Source organism: Manacus vitellinus, unplaced genomic scaffold (assembly GCF_001715985.3).
Source record: "Manacus vitellinus isolate BGI_N305 unplaced genomic scaffold, ASM171598v3 scaffold_7_pilon, whole genome shotgun sequence".
In the NCBI taxonomy this organism is placed as follows: Eukaryota; Metazoa; Chordata; class Aves; order Passeriformes; family Pipridae; genus Manacus; species Manacus vitellinus.
Window position 1 is genome coordinate 25,220,334 of NW_021940813.1, and position 22,586 is coordinate 25,242,919.

The 22,586-nt window shown below is 39.7% G+C and overlaps 1 protein-coding gene and 1 long non-coding RNA gene across 3 annotated transcripts in view; one reads left to right on the plus strand and one right to left on the minus strand.

The window, feature by feature from the left end:
• The window catches only part of MRPS9 (mitochondrial ribosomal protein S9), a 33,685-nt gene extending 22,689 nt beyond the window's left edge, over window positions 1-10,996 (minus strand). Inside the window, exons 1-2 of one of the 2 annotated variants that reach the window (XM_018084246.2) lie at window positions 10,931-10,996; window positions 3,645-3,824 (exon numbers count right to left, since the gene is read on the minus strand). In XM_018084246.2, coding sequence (XP_017939735.2) covers window positions 3,645-3,824; window positions 10,931-10,996 — 246 coding nt within the window. Of the gene's footprint in view, window positions 1-3,644; window positions 3,825-9,192; window positions 9,215-10,930 lie in introns of those variants that run through there. The other variant, XM_029964750.1, reaches the window with a different exon arrangement.
• A 17-nt stretch (window positions 10,997-11,013) lies between these two features.
• Window positions 11,014-19,961, plus strand: LOC115307986. Its single transcript, XR_003916337.1, has 3 exons — window positions 11,014-11,117; window positions 17,469-18,321; window positions 19,757-19,961. It is a non-coding gene; the product is annotated as an uncharacterized LOC115307986 (long non-coding RNA).
• The last annotated feature ends 2,625 nt before the right edge of the window (window positions 19,962-22,586 follow it).

A 22,586-nucleotide genomic window follows, 5' to 3' on the forward strand; every position in this document is an offset into this window, starting at 1 on the left:
AAAAAAAAAGTACAGCAGTCATCATCTCAGATTGATGCAGAAGTAAGAAAATACTGATGCAGAGTTTGGTTCCACTGGGGGAAAAAATCAAAAAAGAGTTGAAAAAAGCATGCTATCTTCAACTATTTAAAAAACAATACAAAATAAATTATTTCTTGTAAGGACAATAATGCTGGACAAGATACTCTTCTTGCAGACAACAGGAAGTTCAGAAATGCATTTTGTTCTGAATAACATTTCTGACATTTCACATATGCCAATATTGACTCATTTCTAGCATTCTGCATTACTAAAATTTGAACATTATTTAGAAATGAGATGTGCTGAGCCACTTGTAAAAGCAATTGAACTTATTTTTCATTAAAGAAGTCTTAATGTTTTGAAAGAAACTACACCTTATGAGGAATTAAGTCTTTCCATATTTAACATTGTCATAGTTAACAATCTTACTGGTACTTTTCCAACAGTATATATGCTAGTGGAGAAAACCTTTATTTTATATTCAAATTATTCCATCTGCTTGACAACAATCTATTAGGTCATAAGACAACAAGAGAAAATGAACATAGATCTTTAGCTTTTGAGTTTTACTAACTCTTATGGGGAAAGAGTATTGCTTTATGATGAGCTCATATCTGGGAGAGTATTTAGTGACTGCATAAAAATGAATAATAAAAATACTGGCATATAAATAGGTCATGAAGCTTAAGATGCTCTTCTTGTATTAATCTTACTTAGATTTCTGGGCTTTAAAGTGGAATATCACAGAACTGACAGCAGAAAATGACTGTGGGCTGTTTACTACAACTGTAAGTTAAAGTTAAATCACAAAATAAAAGGATTACAGACTCAAACAGGGAAAAGCACTAGGTCAGGACTGCAATCTCTATTAATTAGGTATCCCAGCTGGACAGTGGGTATGCAGCTGTTAACTTGATCAATGACTTACCTAAATGTCATCTCTACTGATTCGCTTATAAATTACCAGCAAGTGAGACTAATGTACAGGTGCTAATTTATTTAAACTGTTCTCTGCAGTTCTACATAGCTTTATAAACTGCATCTGGCACCTAATGTTAGCTGTCAGTTGTACTTAGACATGCCTGTCCTAACGACTCTGTTCATTAGAAATGAGCACAAATTATGAAATATTGTGAAAAATGATACATCAAATGGAATGGGCAAAGCAAATCAATTAGAAAAACTTCATAGCACATATTCACACATAGGAGAATAAAACATCCTAGCTTCAGAGTGAGGTCTATAATACCAATTAAAAAGCAATTGGTAGACTTGTGCAGAGTTATATATCAATTTGCTGGATTTTTTTTTTCTCCTCCAGAAATACTGTTGTAATACACAGCTTAACTTTTCATTCCTAAATAAAAGCATCAGTAAGAGGCAATTCTGCTTCCACAACATCCAGAGGATTAGCGAGTAAGTCAACTTATTTTCCCATTTAAAACTTTCACAATACCTAAAACTCCAGTGAAGGACAGAATCCTATGATGTCTACTTTTGAAATACACTGCAAAGACTGATTAACAGAAGACATGGAGGTATATAAGCACTCATCAGAAAGAATTATGGCTGCTCAAAATGTAAAGCTTGATAATTCTCCTGCCAGTGCTTAAGGAGCTTTTATATTTTTATAACAGAAATTTAATTATGCATAGCAGACACTATTACACACTAATTATTTCCCAACACCTGACAGAATATGGAGAAATCAAACATGTAGGGCAGACACTTGGTATCACCAAACAAAACAATACTCTTTTGGCTCCACTTCTCCATCTTTTCATTAACAGAGTCTGCAAAGCAGTCCTATATTTGTCACCTTCACTGCATTTGTAAAATCTAATTTCCAGAGTGAGTCTGCTTTTATTAATGGTGGAGTTCAGTTACTTTTGTGCAAATGATCATATTGCTATGGACTCACAAAGAAGAAACCACTATTTAGACATGGTCATTTGGCATTTTTTGCAGTCTTGCTTTCTACAAGCCTTCTCCCTAGACCCTATCAAGGAAGGATGCCAGACTACAGACTAATGCATTCTCCTACCATTAACCTTTCAGACAAACTGAATTATCAGCATCATCACTGTACTGTATTAACATGGGAGGTATTCTGGTGATAGGTCTGGGCATGCTTACTTTATAAGAAAGTAACTCAAAAAGACAAAGGTCGTTAAAGGTAAGAAAAAACTTCTGAAAAATACATGAGAAGAAAATTCTATAGTTTGTACAGAAATAAAAAACCCAGTGAAGGAAACATCCTGCTATTACTGCTGACCTCGATGAATATTTTGACTGTTGACCTTATCCACTCTGCACTGAGACTGGCAGGGTCTCTGCCCTGCACTTGTTTGTAGAAGAGCAGAACAATACCTACAACTCTGAACGAAAGTAGACACAGTATCAGTGCATAGCTTTGTACTCCTTAAGCTTAATTTCCTAGGGATTTGTGACTTGAAATCAAGCTTCCCTTATGGATTTTCAGACACCTGATAAAACTCAAGTCTCTTTTCAGTCTTTTTCTCAACAAGCCACTAACTCTGTGTCTCTCTGCCTTGCTGCCTATTTTCAGAGTAGTTTTCAGAACTTAGTGTTGAAGCCACTCAAACATGTTTGAAATCAGCCTGTCTCACCATGTACAGATGTAGTTCTTTCTTGGAGTAAGTACACTGTCAAGACCTTTTACATGGACACAGCTGTGGAGATAGATTTTTGCCACTGAGAGAGATAACAAACGGCCTCCTCACCCTAAAAAAAACTAAACCATGGACACCTCTCTCTTTGCACTTGCCACAATACTACACCTGTCCTAAGGGCCCTGCTGATACACTGAGCTGCCATGGCTAATAGTAGTAGTATTGTTGCTGTGCAAAGAAAACTTCAGCCACAAGACTTCATGCAGCTTCACCGAAGAGTGAATGTCACCAAATTACATTTCTCTTCCCTACCTCTGATGTGTGATAAGACAGAAATGACAGAAGTGAAGACCAGGTAGGACATAAAAGAAAAAGATCTATGCCACAAAACATTTTTCTGAGTGATAGGGAGCATATCTTTACATGCAGCTAAATGACAGAGAGAAAGAGGAGGCCACCCATCTGCCAGTCATGAGAGGGAATGACAATAAAATAGTATGTTTGTAGATACCGATATGAGCTTAAATTCATGTCTATATTCAAAACCTTAAGCTTAAACAGTGTGTTGGTTGTGAAATACCCTATAAAACTTAATTTACATTACCAGCACCCACCATATCACACAAGAAAACTCTAAATATACACAGCAGGTCAAATTGTGGGTAAATGTTTTGAAATGCTACATAAACCTCTACAGTGCCTCTTATAACCTCAGATCAAAGGGATTATCCATTAGTACTTTTAAAAAGAACCTCATGTGCTTTAGCAAGATATAGCATACAGTTCTATACTGTGATGTCTGACCTCACATGGTAGTAGCGGTAGAATTTCTATTCACAGTCACAGTTGCAATGTATAGCAGCATTCTTCCTTATTCTGACAGTTTGATTAAAATTCACGGAGAGCTGAGGGGCTCATGCTGGAGTGAAGTGCTTTCAATATCTGAAACTCTACAGTAAATTACTTCTCCAACAGAGCATCTGTACTTACATCAATATCCTCTTGGGTAAAAGTTTCTGGATCTTCTCCCATCATGTTGGCTAAATGTCTCTTTCCTAGGTTGAACTCTTCAATCTGTTTTTTAATAAATGCCTCCGTGTACTTTTCAGGTCCTGAGGCTCCTACATTTTTTCTCTGCACTGCTGTAGTGGTATAGATCAGTCTTAACATCTGAAAAAATAAATAAAACAACAGTGAGACTTATTTTACATTTCTGGCATAGTGAGCTCTAAATAAAATGAATAAATGAATATAACAAGCTATTCATACCTATAACAAGATTGAACACATTACAGTAATAAGTGAGGAAAAGCAGCGTTACTCATTAAACCATTTTCTTCCAACAGTTTAATGTCCATAAACAGATAAAAATATTCTAAAAATTGCACATTTTCACACATTACAATTAGTTCAGATTTTTCTGATGGAAACAAATGTAGTATCCAATGTCAGGAACATTCGCAAAAGCAAAGCACAGCACTGATCAACAGATCCAGTCTTAAAAGAAAACAAAAATCCATCAGCAAATATGCAGGTTTTGCTTTCACCTAAAGGCCTCCCACAACAAAGTATGAAAAGAATATGTGGGGCAGCTCCCTAGTGGTATTTCAGAAGCCACTGACCAAATACTGCTAAAGGCTCTGGAAAGGCCATGGAGTGTTCCTTTCCTACTGGCAATGCCAGAATGGTTCTTAAACTACTTCACTGTCTCAAGTAGAATAATTAGAAAAACTAGTAGGGCAGTTCTTTCCAGCACATACTACCGAGCACTCTACCAGCTCAGAAGCCAAAACTCAGGGGACAGTTATCTTCAGATCTTCGCAGGATGCAGGTTTGGTCTTACTTCTTCCAAGACAATCAGTAGTTAAGATGACTAATTTCAATCGAGCTCTCTGTCAGAAAACAGGAGCTTCACTGACAGAGCTGTAATGTCCCAATTCTGGCCAAGTGCCAATATTATGCACTATTTTGGCTCGCCAACATTAGTATTAAAGTCCTCTACAGCTTAATTATTTCACAAACTGAATGAGAACTGATTATTTGTGTGGTCTTCTGTGGGCGGGGGAGGGAGGGAATCACAAGAAAGAAGGCAGTGTGGGACAGAAAAGCAGAGACAGAAAAAGAATCACTTCTGATTCAGAAAAATGCCCAGTTCTGTTCATCAGATAGTACCCTGAAATGCTTCACTCCCGCCCTTTCAAAATCTGCTTTGTGAGCAGACAGTACAGTTTCACAAGGCAGAGAGAGCCCATCTTACAGTCCACCCCTGCCAGCATTCTTTCCTCCACTCTCTTCACTTGCCCTGTGCGAGCTCTGGCACTTGGACTCCTCTGCAAGCCAGTTCAGCTCCCTACATGTGGCAGAACACTAACTTCTGCTTCATCCCAAGAAGTGGGCAGCTCTCAGCTGAGCTGGTAAGTCTGAGCAGTTCAGAGAGGGCTCTGAGAACTGACAAAGCTGGCACAAGAAGGTGGCTGAAACACACAACTGAGAGCAAGAAAGTAGAGGGGAGCCCTCTCTTTACCTTAATTTCTTTGAGTAAATTATTCAACTGCCCCTGCTGCTCCTGGAGCTGCCACCTCAGTCTACTTGCCAAGTGCCTTGAGAGGAAGCCGTATGAGGAGCGGCTGAGGACACTTGGTCTGTTCAGTCTGGAGAAAAGGAGACTGAGGGGAGACCTCATTGCAGTCTACAACTTCCTTGTGAGGTGAAGAAGAGGGGCAGGCACTGATCTCTCTTCTGTGGTGACCAGTGACAGGACCTGAGGGAATGGCCTGAAGCTGTGTCAGGGGAGGTTTAGGTTGGATATTAGAAAGAAGTTTTTCCACCCAGAGGGTGGTTGGGTACTGGAACAGGTTCTCCAGGGAAGTGGTCACAGTACATAGGCTGAGAGAGTTCAAGGAGCATTTGGATGATACTCTCAGACACATGGTGTTACTCTTGAGGATGGTCCTGTGCGGGGCCAGGAGTTGGACTTGATAATCCTTGTGGGTCTCTTCCAATTTGGCATATTCTGTGATTCCATGATACCTTCAGCCAAACATTAAAACCCAAACACACACAGCAAAGTGAACTAGTTAGGGTTCTGATTACAGGGAATAAAATAAATGTAGTATTTGAAATTATTAAATGTCCTCCAAGTCATGAGAATTGTCTTCTCCAGATCACAATTTAGACATGCTGAGCATTTTGATGGATTTCACCATTCTGAGTTAAGCTAATAAGAATAGAATAAAATACTTGCTACCTTCCTGTAACTAACACAAATATGACAGTAATCTCAAAACCCACTTATAACCACAAGTCTCATCAAAACAAGATTACATGGATATATTTGCAAGACAAACACAAAAGCAGATCAAACTTCCACCTTCTGTTAGTAATGCAGTCAGGTTACAGGAACTTTTCCTGTGACAAGAAGCTTTTGGTGTTCTGCATTACATGGTCAAGTCCTACATGAACAGGAAATGAAACACAGCTCTTCTCTGTACTTTCACAGAGCCCAGTTGGTATTTTGAACATCTGGCAACCCAGGATGGACTGATCCAACTAATCCAATTTGCTGCACATATGTAAAGCTATTCATGATTAATTTACCCATCTATGACTGTCTCAGTCTTCAATAAACAAAATCTAACAACCCCACTTGAAATTTCAATTTGAAATTAAGACTACAATATCCTGCCTTAAACCTGTATATAACACATGCCTGGGCCGCAGGATGGGTCCTATAAATTCAATCAGGTTTGATACAGAAGGTAAACTAATCTTTGAATAAGGTCACATAAGTCAGAAAGAACTGACCCTCTATGCTTTTATAATCTGACAGAGATAAAGATTTGTCCCCCAAGGTATGCACCTCAGGAAACTAACCGAAACTTCTGCCACAAAAGATTTAAGAACAGGTCCAAGGCAGAATTTGATGCTGAAGAGCCTGCTGCTGCTTCATTATCTCCACAGTTTATATATATATATATATATATATATATATATATCATATGTAATGCTAATCCTAGTTTGTCCCTTTTTCTTTTCTTTTTAATATTCATGTTTTCTGTGAGGTTACACTGACATATTCAGAATTAAAAGAAAAATAATCAAAATTTTAAAAATACACATTTTCCACAGGCAAGGCTCTGATGATTTCCTTATAAAGCAATAAAAAAAAGCAGAGGTATCTACACATATTCCCTATTCTTCTCTCCTCGTCACTCCTCAGGAAAGAATTCAATTCATCTTCTGTCTTACTTGTCTAAATAGTAACTAATTATTTGTAATTCTTGTTAATGAACATATGATTCCTTATTACTTGGTCCAAAATAGCTTTCTTGGCATGCTTTAAACAGAATACTTTAAAAAAGATTGTGTTCATCTTATTCCTGTCAATTTCTATTGTAATTTTCTCATTTTTGTCCTCCTTCCCTCAAGCTATTCATATTCTTCACTAGTTTCAATTCGTCACTAATCGAAAATCCCTGGACACACAAACTGTTCATAATTAGAAAACAGCCTCTTTATGCAAATTAATATCTATTGTATTGGGTACCTCTTCTGGGATAAGAGCACTATTTCATGGGTGGCACAGGCAGGAACTGCAAAGCACAGCTAAATGCTTCTGGCATTTCAGTCATATAAGAAAGCGTGCTCCTCTACTTTGTAGAGGAAATCACAGAGGTTTGCATTCACTTCTTACACATTTCATAAAGCATTACTGCAGACAGCAGCCTCACCATTTTTAAAATAATAATAATGATAATGCTTATTAACAGTACTCCTGAAATAATACGCTCTTCCACCAAAAACAGGCTCTGTCTGTTTATTCATTCTGTTCATTTTGCTTCACCAGAGCTATATGGATATAAAACCCATACATATCACTAATAGAGGAAACAAGCTTCCCGTACTTTAAGAATGAGAAGTGAATCAAAGTCAGGAGATTTAAATTCAAGAGCCAAAGTTGTCTGTTTTACAACAAGACACAGTTACAGAGATAGAAGACAACGCTACGTGATGTGGCAGACACATGGTCACACCATTTTCATGATTCTTCCATGCTCTAAGCTGGCAGACTTCAACCACCTCCTTTTCCAAAACCACACAGTGCACAAACAAATTCACACTAAAAAGCTATCTCCAGGATAGGACTTCAGTAAGAGATGTGGAGCTGTATAACCACATCAGCACGCAGGACTAAAGTTGTTCCAATTGGTCTAAAGCTGTCCAATGTTCCAATTACTGGCACAGCCAGTGTTACTGAACTCAGTAGACATGCAAGACACCAACAACAGTCCTCTGATCACTTGTACAAGAAAAACGTATTATGTAGCAATCATACAGAATATAAATGCTCAGAGCCATCCATCCCAGTTTCTAAAAAATTGCTTTTTGCTCAATAGGCAAGTGTTGCATTTTTAGTGTGCTGTTTCACAAAAATGTGTTTTAATTGCTTTACTTAAAAAAACATTTATATAATCTCAGATTTCAGTTGGCCTACAAACTAATTATTTGGACCAGTATCAAGTTTATGTTTCAGAAGCATTTTGCAAAACACATTAGAAAGTATCACAAGTATGCACATATGCATAAGTGATTTTATATTCCTTTTTATATCAAATTTCACAAAGTGTTTCATCAGAAGAAACTTTTTTTTTCAAAATTAAGTCCTTTGACAGGCAACTATAAAACTGTATCTCACCCCTCCAGAAGACTTACTTTATGTGCGTGTTAGACCAAACCCACATATTAAGTTTTCTGGTACACTGGTGAAACAAAATAGCTCTAAATATATAGATATATGGCAAGTATCGGATGTGCATAATGGGGAAGAGAATTTATATCTGACTGTTTTGAGGCACAAGTTTTCAAGTAGTAATAGGCTTTTCAACTCTAGCTTGGTTAACAACTGCAAAAAAGGCTTCTCCATTTCAAGCATGCAGTTCTGAAAGACTGCCATCAAAGAAATATCTCTTTCTGATATCAGCATATATACCATCTACAGTGATTTAGATAAAGTACTCAACCTAATCAAATTCAACAGGATGTATGGCACTCTGAACCCTTCTGCTGACAACAAATATTAAATTACTTCAGAATCGACTGATAGTAACTAAGCTAGATACTTTTTTCTTTATAAATTGTACTAAATCTCTGCAGTTTGCTTATTGGAAGAGTAGAAAACTAAACCCCTTGCTCAGTCAAGGCTAAGGGAACTGGAATTATAAAGTTTCCCTTCCATTTCTTCTCTCAGTGCAAGACACTTTAAAATAAAAAAAAAAAAACCAAAACCAAGAAATTAAAATTTCCTCCCCCATTAAGAGAGACAAGAAGTAATGAACTAAAACTACTGTGAGGGATTTTCAGGGCAAGCACCCCAAAAAAGTTTCTGAACAGTAAGGACAGATAAGTTTTTGATGTAAGAAATTCTTACAGAAGGTCAGAACAGGGATACATCAACTTACTACCCTGTCCTCCACAGTAGTCTGTATCAGAGCACAAAGACAGGATAAACAGGCAGTGATAATTTTCCCAAGGCACTTGCCTAGTTTCCAGCAATCTGCAGTTCAGACATGCTGATATCTTGTTTTTAATGATCCTCAGTGGAATCTTCTTCTGAGTTTCTCAACTTGCTTTTTGTATTCACACAAATGCTTAGTATCCTGAATATCTTCACCAAACAGTTTCACAAGTTAACTACACCCACTGGAAAGAAGAGTGTCTAAGTTTTCTGGGCCCTGTCTCCCATTAGTTCCCTTCATATCCTTTGGTTCACAGACAGCTAGAAAATCTGTATATAGCTATAGGCTATCCTGTACTGATCCCATCTCTGGTGGCAAGAGGAGCAGACAAATGATCCCTCAAGGCCCCTTCCAGCCCTACCTTCTACAGTGACTCGTCCTTTGAGATCATTTCCTCATTTACAATACAAATCGTTTTCAGCTCAAACTCAGGCATGTGCCTGGCCAGAAAAACCAAGTTACTGTCATAATCATACCTTTGATATAGGATAACTAAAGCAACACAAACTATTCAAACTGAGAATGAAATTGAGCATTAGAGTATTTTCAGTCTTATTCTCTTTGTCCTTCCCTCCACACCTTAAGCACATGTACTCCTGACTGCTGCATAAAGAACTACCCACACGGGCACCAGGCCTTCACCCCTAATGGATAAAGTTAATCTAGAAGTAACCAATATAAACAGTTCAAATTGCTCCTTCCGGTATTACCTTTCATTTCCTTACTGCATCTATCTTCTGTTACTGCATAGTTTGGTTTAGTTCAGTCACGAACAGTTCTTCAGCCCTTATTATCCTAAATTACTTTGTAACTTGAAAGTGTTACCAGCAGGCCTTTTTATCTACTTGCTGGTCACCGATTAAATATATATACAGGTGTATCAAATACCCCTGCACAAACAATACCGACAGCAGCTAAGCTTTTTAATTAAATGGCAATCAGCTGAACACCGGTCCCTCTCAACACAAAGTGATCCTGTTTAATCAGGAGTTACTGCACTTGTGGAGCACATTTGTCTCTCCACTGCAGATATTCAGAGACGTGCCCTGAGCAACCTGGTCTAACGGGAGATGTCTCTGTCCATGCCAGGGGGGTTGGAACTAGATGGTCTTTAAGGTCCCTTCCAACCCAAACCTTTATGTGGTTCTATGATTCATTACCTACTCACATGCTGCCCGAACATCATTCACAGAATAGTTAGGATTGGAAGGGACCTATGGATATCATCTGGTCCAACTTCCCTGCCAAAGCAGGGTCACCTGAAGCAGGTGACACAGGAATGCATCCAGGTGGGTTTGGAATGTCTCCAGGGAGGGAGATTCCACGACCTCCTGGGCAGCCTATTCCAGTGCCACTCTGCCACTCTCAAGGCAAAAAAGCTCTTCCTCATGTTCAGGTGGAACTTCCTGTGGTTTAGTTTGTCATTCAAAATTATCGACCTAAAAATTGCCATCTTAAAAGTACTTCAGTGCTGCCTTCGCTCTATACACGCCTCTGTTAATTCTAGTGAGATACACATAATAAATCACGGCTTAACCACGCTGCTTCTGCTTCACATCAAGGAAAACAAGTTCGGCACTCGACACTGCCCGCCCCAGCGCTGCCGCAGCCCCGGGGCACAGGCAGCACCAGCGGGGCCCAACCGGGGCCTCCCACGCGATGTCACGGCGGCCGAGACAGCCCGGCAGGGACAGCCGGGCCGGGGACGCGAACCCGCGAACCGGACCCCCACGACCCCTCCCGCGTTGCGCCTGCTCTCACCTGCGCGCGCGGCCCCGCGCCCACCGCCGGCACAGCCGGAAACACGCGCCCCGCGGCCGCCGCCATGGCCGCGCAGCTCCGCCCTCCCATTGGCGGCGGGGCCAGAGCTGCGCCTGCGCGTTGCCCCCCCCCGCTCACCCAGCCGGACCGCGGCCGTGGCTGTAGCAAAGGGCAGAGTTACGAGTAGGTGTGTAAAATCGCTCGGAGTTACAGATTTCACCCCAGCACTGTTTATTTGGATGTTTCAGGTGTTTGGGTTTTTTCCCCATGGAAAAAAAAAAGAATCAGAGAATCAGTTAGGTTGTAAAACACCTCCGAGATCATCGAGTCCAACCAGTGACTGAACACCACCGTGTCAACCAAACCATGGCACTCAGTGCCACGTCCAGTCTTTCCTTAAACACCTCCTGGGACAGTGACTCCACCACCTCCCTGGGCAGCCCATTACAATGTCTCATCACCCTTTCTGTGAAGAAATTCCTCCTAATGTTCAACCTAAACCTCTGCTGGCGCTGTTGAAGACTTATGTCCTCTTGTCCTGTTGGTCGCTGCGTGGGAGAAGAGACCAACCCCCACGTGGCTACAACCTCCTGTCAGTACTTGTAGAGAGTGATAAGGCCACACCTGAGTCTCCTTTTCTCTAGGGGGAGAACAACCCCAGCTGCATCAGCTGCTTCTCACAGGACTTGTGCTCCAGACCTTTCACCAGCTCCATTGCCCTTCTCTGGATAACATTTAGAGATGCAGCAGTTGGTCTTGCTGAGGGGAGGTCAGTGTTATTACTGTCACCTCCCAGGGTGATGTTAATCTAGACACTGAACCTTGAGAGCCTGAGAGTGTTCCTCGTTTCCCCAAGTTACATAGGATACACCCTTACAGATGAACGGATTTTGTCAATTGTGTTTTCTACCACAGGAAAAGTGAAAATTAATTAAAAACTGAGTTTTAAAAAGTTCTACTTTAGACTTACTGGGATCTTCTTTTTAGAAGCAGTTACTATTTAGGAGGAAATTCTGGAAGCGAATCTCTACTTTTCCACGTTTATTTTTCCATTTAGTTTTTCACAGTGGCCCTTGCTTCCCCCCACACAGACAAAAGTATAATTTCCCCCTGGGATATAAAAGAGGTTATAAGAAAACTGACCATGGGCAAGGGAAGTCATCCATGCAGGGAGGTCAAGAAGAAGCTGCCTGGAAAGGTGCATTTATTCTTGCAATTGCCAACTGTGAAAATGAAAATGTCAGTGGTTTTACTGACAGGGATACACTCAAATGATAGCAATGAACATTGCACCAAAGGAGAGCAGTGACGTGTCTCCTGTGCACACCTGGCCAAGCACTGGGAACTGCAGCCGTGCTCTCGTTCACAGCATACATAGGGATGGCATTTGGTTACCAGCTGTTTCTCCAAAAGAGAAAAAGGGGGTTGGGTCACGGTCACAGTCCCACTGACCCATCTCCTGAAGCAACCAGCAGAGCTGAAGGGGTGGAGAATGCCAGCAATGGGTACAGCCTTTTCAAGGCCCGTGGTGAATCTCATCTGCCATCTGTCGCCCTGCAGCTTGGCTTTGTTCAGCAGCAGAGGAGCTCCTCGGTCCTCACTGCACTGCGCAGTTGTTAACTCTCACCTGTCGGCTCTACCAAAGCAAAGCGCCACTGGGTGAGGGTTTTTTATTTGCTACATGTAATTAATTGTAAATTAAATTTAAGGAGCAGGCCATCTATAAAGTATTGTCCACTTGTACTTGGAAGCTAATTGATGTAAATTCAACGCCCTTGACTTCCTACATGTGTCTACTCCCATGCCCACTGTGAAAAAATCCTGAATGCTTTTGCAGTCTGGAGCATGATTACAAAGATATTGGGGTTCATACAGTCCAACTGGAGGTTACAGAATTGTTCTTGCATATTGCTGAATGAAGACCTTGGTGTATGTGGAGCCCAGCAATTAAAGACAGGGGCCATGTTGTGTCTCTCTTTGATCCTTACAGCTGTCAGCCCTTATAAATTAATGGCTGCCCCTTCAAGGTGCAAGATTTTTGCAAAGATTTCAGGTGTATTTCCCAAGAATCCTGCTGCTGCCAAAAAGCTTACCTGGGCTTGCTTTCCCCTGGAAGACACTTGTACAGAGATGCCTGAGTGAGTAGTTTCTAGACTGATTGGGAGTGCATGTAGTTGGGATGCTTTGAAGGAAATGTATTTCTGTGGTGGCCACAACCACACAGAAAGATTCTTTCTTCACAGAATCTTTCTTGTTTCAGAAAGATTCCTTCTAATGGAAGGATTGCTACTTCTGCGCAAATGGCAGGAGTCTGGGTTCGCCAGTTCAAAATCAGTTTTTTGCACAAACCAAAGTAGGATAAAGATGAGCAGAGGTTATTTACATGCTCAGCCACCTACACCCCGTCCCTCTGTCAAAAGTTTGTTGAGACAGAGGTAGAGGGAAATGCAAGAAAGCCATGTTTAATCTACTTATTCCAGGATTAACTCCAAAGGGCTTCTCTTTCTATCTCTGCATTTAGTTGACAGACTGTAGGTGCTTACCTAATCCATGTAAACTACCCCAATACTTTGCTAAGCACTCTGAGGAACTTTAGTCACTTGTGTGGCAGGATGTCCTATTTGAGCCCAACTCTGGAGACCTGTTCCAGTTGTAGACCTGGTTGCCCATTTCCTCATGTAGATTGCTAATCATGGTCTATGCAATGACAGAACTGGGGACTGTTGCCTACATCACATTACCTGCTTTTGTTTTTAGACTTGGGTAATGAGGGTAAGCATATGATTTGGGATGATAAAAGCTTTGGAGTGCTGTCTTTGAGAGATGGCCTGACATTAATAAAATGGTGCCTTTGTGTGGGGCTTGAGGTTTCTGAAATGAAAAATCACTGAATGCAAAGTGAGGAAACCAGGCTGAGCCTGTCACATGCATGGGTCAGGGGAGAGCCTGAGGGACACATCTGTAGTATGTGCAAATTCCTGAGCACAAACCTAAGGCTGAGCTTCAGTCCAAGGTTGCCAATTGCTTACATTACCATCCTACATGCAGACAGTCCTGAAGTGACATTCAGGGTGTTCTTTTGCAGTAGATAGCATGAGTTCAGATTGCTGGTATAGGTAGCATGAAAACCAGTTGGTTGAGGAAGAGGTGTCCCTGTGACAGTGATGGAGATGTGTGGCTGTCCAGCTTACTGCCTCATGCAGTCGAAAAGAGGGCAAGAATGGCAGTACTGGGTCAGACCAAAGGTCCATTGAGCCTGATGGCTTCCCTTTGCCAGTGATAGATGCTTACAGAAGAGTATAAAGACAGGGCAGGTACACAGAGATACTTCCCTGATAAAGTCTTCTGACTGGTAATGAGCCGAAGACCATATCTTAGGCTTACATATAAAAGAAACTCATGCAGGAGAAGAGGTCAGAACATGATGGAGGATGTAGCAGGATCTTCTGCCTTGCAACAGAACAAGCTAACCTGCAGCAGAGGTGGTGGGACTTCATGCATCAGAAGACAAAGCAAATAGTTGTAGGAGAGTTAAAACTTCACAAGATTCCCTAATCCAAATCCATTTCTGAAGAGATGCCTAAATTTTTTAAGTTTTCTCTACAGATAAATAAAAGAATAGATTTGTTTAGGAATTCTGAACTAAAGTTATTCTTCTTATAAACTATTTTCTATTCTCTTTCCCATCTTAAGCTGTAAGTACTTTGGCTGAAGTTCCGGGGCACGTGTCAAAAGGGACATCAATCACCAGTGCTTGTCTAGGGGCTGAGTGGTTGGGTGGCAGAGTCTGAGGATGTTAAGAGTATCTGCATGCCGAGAACGTTTCTCAGGGCCTAACCAGGAGCACTTTCTGGATTTTCTTTAGACCCAAGGAAGTTTAGGAACGCCCAGGTCCAGTGTTGAACAAAAAATTGGAATTCTTGGCTAGGGAGAGCACTGGAGAAGGATGGCTTGACAGAAAGCTTTGCATTTCAGAAGCTGATCTGTATGTGTTAGAAAAAAAACAAAATGCATGTTAAAAATGCAGACAATTCAGCAGTATTTTAACTCTGTTCCAGTTAAGTAATTTCCGGATATTTTATGACATGTGTGTGCTTTTTGACACAGAAATTGTTTTGCATCGATCTTCTTCATCACTATTGAAAGGCTTGAGGCTGATATATCCAGAAGTCATGTTTTCTTTAATGCAAACACATAAATTCTACTTTAAAAGGCTAATAATAAGAACAACTATTTCATTGCACCTACTTTTCTTCAAATGTGGAACGAGCACACTTCGTTTCATAGACTGCATACACCAGCTACCTAAGGGTTGTCAATTATGTTACACTATAAAAGGCACAGCACTTAGGGGGCTGTCAATCAAGTCTGTTGTGAGAGAGATTTCAAGAATCATTATTCCAACACTATTTATCAAATATAAAAATAAAGAAAATTTACATAACAACAATACAGAGGCATCATGTTTTGTTTTATAGTGAAAGTGGTTTGGATTGAGCAAAAAATTAGTAAAGGTGAATTAAAAATAGCCAGAGATCTTTGCTTGTAAAGCAGTGCCTTCTGTTTTGTTCTTTACCACAGCTTTCCTTCTCCATGAAAGAAGGTGTTACACAGATTTTCACAGTATTATGGATCACATCTCTTTCATCTTTTCTTCACAGTCTGAGGGTTGCTAGTTTATTGGGTTTTTTCCCCCACCGCAGCTTATGGGTATCATTGAGCGCTGCAAGGCATTTTGGGGAACATTCTTTTCTGCGGTATTATGTTCCAGCTCTACCATAATTTATGTGCTTGAGTAGACCCCACTGAATTTCTAACCGGTTTTCAGAAAGAAAGAGAACTTGTATGGATGTAATTTGGAGGCATCTGAAGATAGTTTTATACCACATGAATGCAAGAGTCAGCCCAAAGAGATCCAAACGTAGTGTCTGGGCCTATTGTTAGTTGGCAAGTGCTTTTAGAGTATGTAATGTGTCTTTGTCATTTGTCTACCATACACTACCATACACTGTCTACCATATGTTTATCACTGTTGCTATTGCTGATTCAGTATTTCAATAATAGAATCACTTGGAGCTGTTCTTTAGACTAGGGTTTGCATCAGACTTTTTTGGTCTTTGTATAATTAAACTAATGTCATTACTGATCCTAGCAGCATCTTTGAGTCAGAGCTGGCATTATATCTAGAAATTGAGCCTATACTTCTAAATAAAAGAGGCCTAAGGACTGGCCTAGAGACAGTGACCTTGATCGAGTCACATCAGCACTGATTAGGGAACAGCCTCCCTTCCCTGGAAACAGCCCAAAATAGAACCAGAAATGCAAATAGACACAGAGAAGTTTAATCCCTTCATCATGCAGAAGGAAATTTATTGCTATTCCCATTTCTGAACCTGTTCGGATTTATAAACTTTTCATTATTGATTATTCTAAAGGCTGGATACATGCATATATTCAGTAAATAGGTGAAAACAATAATTTTTCAAATTGAATATGCTTCCCAAGGTTCGTTTATAGCAAGGGAATAGACACCAGATAACCAGAAAATACATCTCAGAGCATGCCCTCCTGGGACAACACGAAGGATTTGCCATTGTACAGTTTATGGATGCTGCTGGAGGTTGTGAACTCTGTCTGTATGTTTGTCAGACTGCAAGCTCCGTTTTGTTTTTAAGGCTGGCATGCACCTTCCTGTGGCCTCACACCTGTCCTGCTGGATTAAAATTCATGCAGGGTGCGTGATGGTCAATGACTAAGCACTGTCCCATTGAGCACTGTGGTTCCAGACACTCAGTTAATGCTGCTGAGAGGACCAGGTTGTTGAGGACATGGGCACCTTGGCCACAAACTAGTCTGAGAGGAGACTGCATTTACCTTCTGAGAGCTGGATGGGAGCTGAAAAGTTAGAGAATGAAAGTGATCCTCTCAATGTCTTTGGAGCTCAGGAAATGGCAGATCCAGCACCTTGCACTTTTCCATGCTCCTTTGGAGACACTCTAAAAAGGACAAGGTGGTTATTCAGAATTAAACTTCTTCTCCCCTCAAAATGAAAATAATGACCAAAATAACAGCCAATTCGGAGCTGAAAAGGAAGTTTTAACTTTAACAGGCTTTGAACCAGTCTCTGAAAGAATGAAGTACCAGAAATTATGACTTAAACGATTTCAGGTTTTAAAACATCCGCAGCAGCGGAAGCTTCTGAGTCATCAGGGCTTCTACAGAAGGTCTAAAGAAATACATGCAATGCATCTTTACCAGAAATAACAAGGAAAGAGAATGACAAATTGGGTCTGGATGAAGAGAAAAAAAAAAGCACGAAGCACTGCTTTTACTTTCTGGCCATTATATTCAATAACAAAGAAAATAATTTGCAGTTTTCTGCTGTAGAACACTTTACAGAATTCATGTGCCTGTATTGAATCTGTGTCAAGGCTATAAAGTGTCCAGCAAAACCACGTGTCTAATATACTACAGATGTCTTACCCAGATGTTCTGAGGAAAGAATTGATCGTTCTTTTTGTTTTCTCTCTTACTACAGCAACCAGGCAATACCTAAGGTTTACCCCGTGGGTGCCAGTACTGAAGACTCAGTCAGCATGACGCCTGGAAGTTGTTCTGCTGGACAAGTAGAAGAGCTTAGTCCACAATAATCTTGTGTGGGTGTGGTTGGAGAGGGAAGTAAGCGTGGGAAGCTTCTTTAGCATTCATGCATCAGTGCAAGAGCTAATCCAAATGCAGAAATAGTACTCTGCTCTTGGAGAACTAAGCTTGCACCTGGAATATAGTTTTGCTTACAAGTGTTTTATGTCTGCCTGGAGAACCTGTCAGCCACTGACCACTTTGGGCCAAGTTCCAACTGCAGGAAATAATCCTGAGGAGAAGAGTAGGAAGCATTTTTGAACACTTTTTCTTCTCAACTTGACCTGCAGGTAGAAAGGCAGTCTCTGCTTTGACATGTCTTGCTCTGCCATCTTCAACCACCAAAGAAAGCACTTAAGAGGGCAAATGATGCAGTCTGGAGCTAACTTGTGAAATAGCACATGTAATTAAGATTATTATAAGTGTCAGTAGAAACTGTCTGAATCATCACCTCCTTACATGTGAGAATCTAATACTGCACGTCAGCCTAAATCTAAACATCTGCAGCAAGCAACTGTATTTCTCAGATTATGATAATTCTGTTTCAAAATAGGAGGCGAAACAGAGGGGAGAAAGTTTGCAGATTTTCAGGTGAAAAAAAGAGAAGGAATCTCCAACTTCTGTGAGCACAGTCACAAACTGACTGATTTACTTACTTACTGATGACATAAGTCATGTGTCATTTATAATGTGCTGCCACAATCCAGCTGGACACGGTTGGCTGGCAGCAAATTATCCTGAACCTTGCAGAGGTAAGTAGGCTCCAGCATATTTTAAAGATGTCAGACATTTTGTCTCTCCGGCCAAGCCTTCTCAGTCATTCATAAAGTTACATGGAAAGGTCAATCTATACTTAAATATACAATATGATTTAACCAGATTACATTATTTCCATTTGCTTAAAAAAAAAAAAAAAAAGCAAAATGCATAAGCTTGTAAAATATCTTTTGGGAGAGGACTTCACTGTCTCCTGGGATGCGATTGCTAGTTTTACTTTCTTCTGGATACATTAAAAAAAGTTAATGAAACAGGATTTTCAGTTGAAATCTAGAGATTCTGAGCAAATATGAAAAAAAATACATTTTTTAATGCAATAAACCTTCAGGAAAAACATCTTTTTCAAAATGGAGTTGTCAGGGAAAATGTGATACTATTCAAAATAAAAACTACAGTTTCAAACACCAAAAGAAAAAGGGGAGAGGAGTCAACTATCTGTAACTCTTCTGTTACATAAAATTAAATGAGAAATTACTTGGTAAAGCATACTGAGGTTAGTGTCCACATTATAAATACTTTTTTTTTTTTGGAGGCTGCAAATAGTTGGCCTTGCAATGAGGAACAGGCTTTGGGAAACAAAATTTTTTTTTCTTTTTCTGTTTAAAATTTTCTGCAAATGATGTGTAGTTTAATTGTTACTTTAAATTGTTTATTTAGGTATATTGAAAGAGGTTTTAAGCACCTTCTAATTATTTTGAGAATGTTCACAAACACACAATGGTCTTCAGATTTTGTCTCAGATTAACGCAAATATTTGATGTACAAAATCGGAATTGCTTGACATTCTTAAGAAAAATCAAATTTTTGTCTTCTCGTGTTCATATTGGAAATTAGATGATAAATATTTTCCTTGTTCACTCCAGTAGTAGAACAAATGTAGCAAAATGAATTAACATATCTGAGTGAGTCTTCTCCTTTCAAATATTAGGGGACTTTTCCAAATTCTCAAATCTTCTTTGTAATATTCAGTAGATCTCTCAGTTAAGGTTTAGTTCTAGATGATACTGTGTTTTCGCTGATAGAATACACAGAACAGCTTATCACTCTCACTGAGTAATGGCACTGTTAGGGGGTATGGTATTCAGAAAAATGTAAAATTTAGGAATCTTCAGAAGCTAAGTTTAAGATCAGTGAAGAAAATTAATGGAAATGTAGAGTGGAAGATTATAAGAAAATTGAATGTAAATAGCACTGCATTTTTTGAACCTGGACATATTTGTGAAAATGGGAGGATTCCATTCTCCTGCGCCAAGGCCAGGATTGTGCTGCTGTATTTCTTTAAAGAACTTCTTATCTGGTGAACAAAATTGTTGCCATTAATGACACACTATTCAATACCATTCACCACAAGAAGGGATTTTAAAACCAGGTCCTAAGCATTTCCATGATCAATTAATGGATTTTTTTCAGGCCACAAACCTCCAGCTTGAGGTAGAAGATGGCAGCTCCACCACGATGAGGGACCATCCTCAGGAGCCCTGGAGATCGGCCTTTTCCCCCATGACTGATGCCTGCCTGGCCAGCAGAGATTCATCAGGTGCTTTGTCAGGATGGCAAGCACAGTAGTGATTGAATGTTAAATCCTAGCTACGTTTTGTGGGTGCTGCCAATAAATAGTGGATTTACAATATGAAGTTATGTATATACTGCTTGCAACCTTTTTGAACCCTGCTAAAGATGTCTGAACAAGCTGACCCAAAAGAGGAGCTGTAAAAGAGTGTGTGCAGGGAAGTATCTTCTTTTTACTTAAAAATATGCTCATTGCACCAGACTATATAGTGTTCGTTTATGCTAAAACAAATAAGATCATATCCATAAATCAATGAAAAGAATTGAAAGAATAATTAATATTCCCTCTTTTGTACCTATTCTGCGCTTCCTTTATAATTTGTAGCAGATGGAAGCCAAATGTTTTCAAAGAATCAGAACCAATTTTATAAAAAGATGGCTCATCTTTTCAAAATAACTTCTCCTTAGACTGCCAGTTGTACTTAGGATTTTAATCTATAAAAATGTTACTGTTGGAATATGATAGTATTTTTAGTAGCTCCAAGTGAATTCACATTCTTGAGCCTTCCTCCGTATTCCATATCTGAAGATTCTTCCTTTTCACACCACTATCTCATTGTTTTACATGCCTTTGGAAAAATCTAGAAACCTTTGTGCCACAGCAATATTCTCTTTCTCTGCTAACAAGCTGTTGTGGTTCTATTTGTGGTGGATTTTCTTGATTTAGAACAAAATCTGTTTTTTAAATTTATTTTATCGCATGGGCATATATAGTACATTATGAGTAATCCTACCACAAATCAGTAGAAATGTCTGTCTTTTTTCTTCCTTAAGAATTAAAGAATTTCTAAGTCAATATTTAAAGAAATGGAAGTGAAGATATGGAAAGAAAATAAACAGAGCCGAGTAAAGTAGAACAGAAAATGATGTTGACGAAATATGCTTTAAGTGACAATTCCAAATATGCATTTAAGAGTAAAAATAAACAGATGATGGTGGTAGGACAGAAGCCTGTAGCAGAAAGTAAGCTATAGTGTGTGTCCAAAACACATAAATAAACAAGACTGAGAATGAAAACTCTTATTCAGAAATGCACAGAAACAATTTCTTAGGTACATCCTTAGGTTACTTAACCAAGGATTTGAAGCATCTAATATCAAAAGTACAAAATACATATGAATTGTATTTAATTGAAAAATGCAATTCAACGTTTCAAGTGGCAAGATTATCTTAGAATTTCTAACTGTGATCTATCCTGATCTTTCCTCAAGTAAATATCTAGAAAAACTTCTGAAGAAAACAGAGAAGAATAAGTATATTCACAAAGTGAATTTCTGGGATAACTCATCTGGCAAGTAGGCTACCACTGCAGAGGAACCATTCTTTCTTGGAAAGCATCTACTACATTACTATTGCTGGGAGGAGACCTGGTATGTCAGTGCCATTGTAACAGAGACAGCTTCTGCTTCTTAAAGATAAGTGGAAAAAGTCACACAAGTTGATTGAATGTCCCTATAGACAGAAGACTTTAGTTTGAGAAGTTTTTATACATGTAAGCTCCAAAAGAAAAGTTCACAAACTAGCCTGTTATGATGATTTCATAATGGGAGTTTTTCTAATTGAGTACACAGTTTTTGAATGGTTGCCATAATGAAGGAATGGTTTATAGCAAGTGGTTTTGAAACAAACAAATGCTTTCTCTTTTTTTGGTAACAGGGAAGAATGGCTAGTGTTAATGCAATTCCATGTCAAAAGTACAAAAAAAGTGTGCAAAGTTAGGAAGTAGGTGATGCTACTGTTAAGTTGTGAAGGAGGGCACATCATGTGTACTTTGCACTTCACATTTTATGAAGGCAGAAGTTAAATGCATAATATAAAATTGCAGTAGCTGAACTGTATGATAATTATGATAATTGGGGACATTTCTCTCCAGGGAGTGAGCTCTAATAGTTAAGAAGTGACTTGATGTTAAAATAAAAATCTCACTATGCAATGATTAATTAAATAAAAGGTAACCAGGAGGTTTATTGCATAGTAGCAAGGGGCATGATTTGTACTTTCTATGGGCCACAGTATGTATTTATTAAAAACCGTCTCTCTGTTTATTGGAAGTTAAGACTGCAGTAGGACATACCCTTTCATCTGAAAATTACGACTGTGGAAATGAACAGCTAAGTGGGAAGATGTATAACCCTTTTCATTTTCATATTGCCTATAACAGCAGCAATCCTGTGCTCCATGGTGCTTCCATTTGCATTTCTGATAGCCATGGAAAGCAATAATTGCCTCACTTGCATCAACAAATGGAACTCAGGCTAACAGCAGCACCCATGGACAAGGTATTGCTCTCTGGAGGCATGTCAGAGAGTGCCCTGGAGTTCTGAGGGTGGATGAAGTGGTCTGATTCATCATCCGCTCTCTCAGTGTCTCCAGACCTTTGGAGAATGTCTCACATCTGATCCTGAATTTGTGGAGAGGCCAAGTATGTCTTCAGTTGGCAGGCACTTAGACTATGGTTGGTGATAAGCAAAGCATCCTGGAGCCCTGTTCTGGCACTGAGGCCAACTGTCACAGAGTGACTTTCAACTACACTAGTAAAGCTCTTACCCTTCAGCAAAGAGCATCCACATCCACACTGCCTGCTGGAAGTGCTGCCAGGGCTGTACTAATTCTTGAACTATGTTTGGCAAAGTCCTATATGGCACAGACCAAAGCTGTGCCTGGTACTATT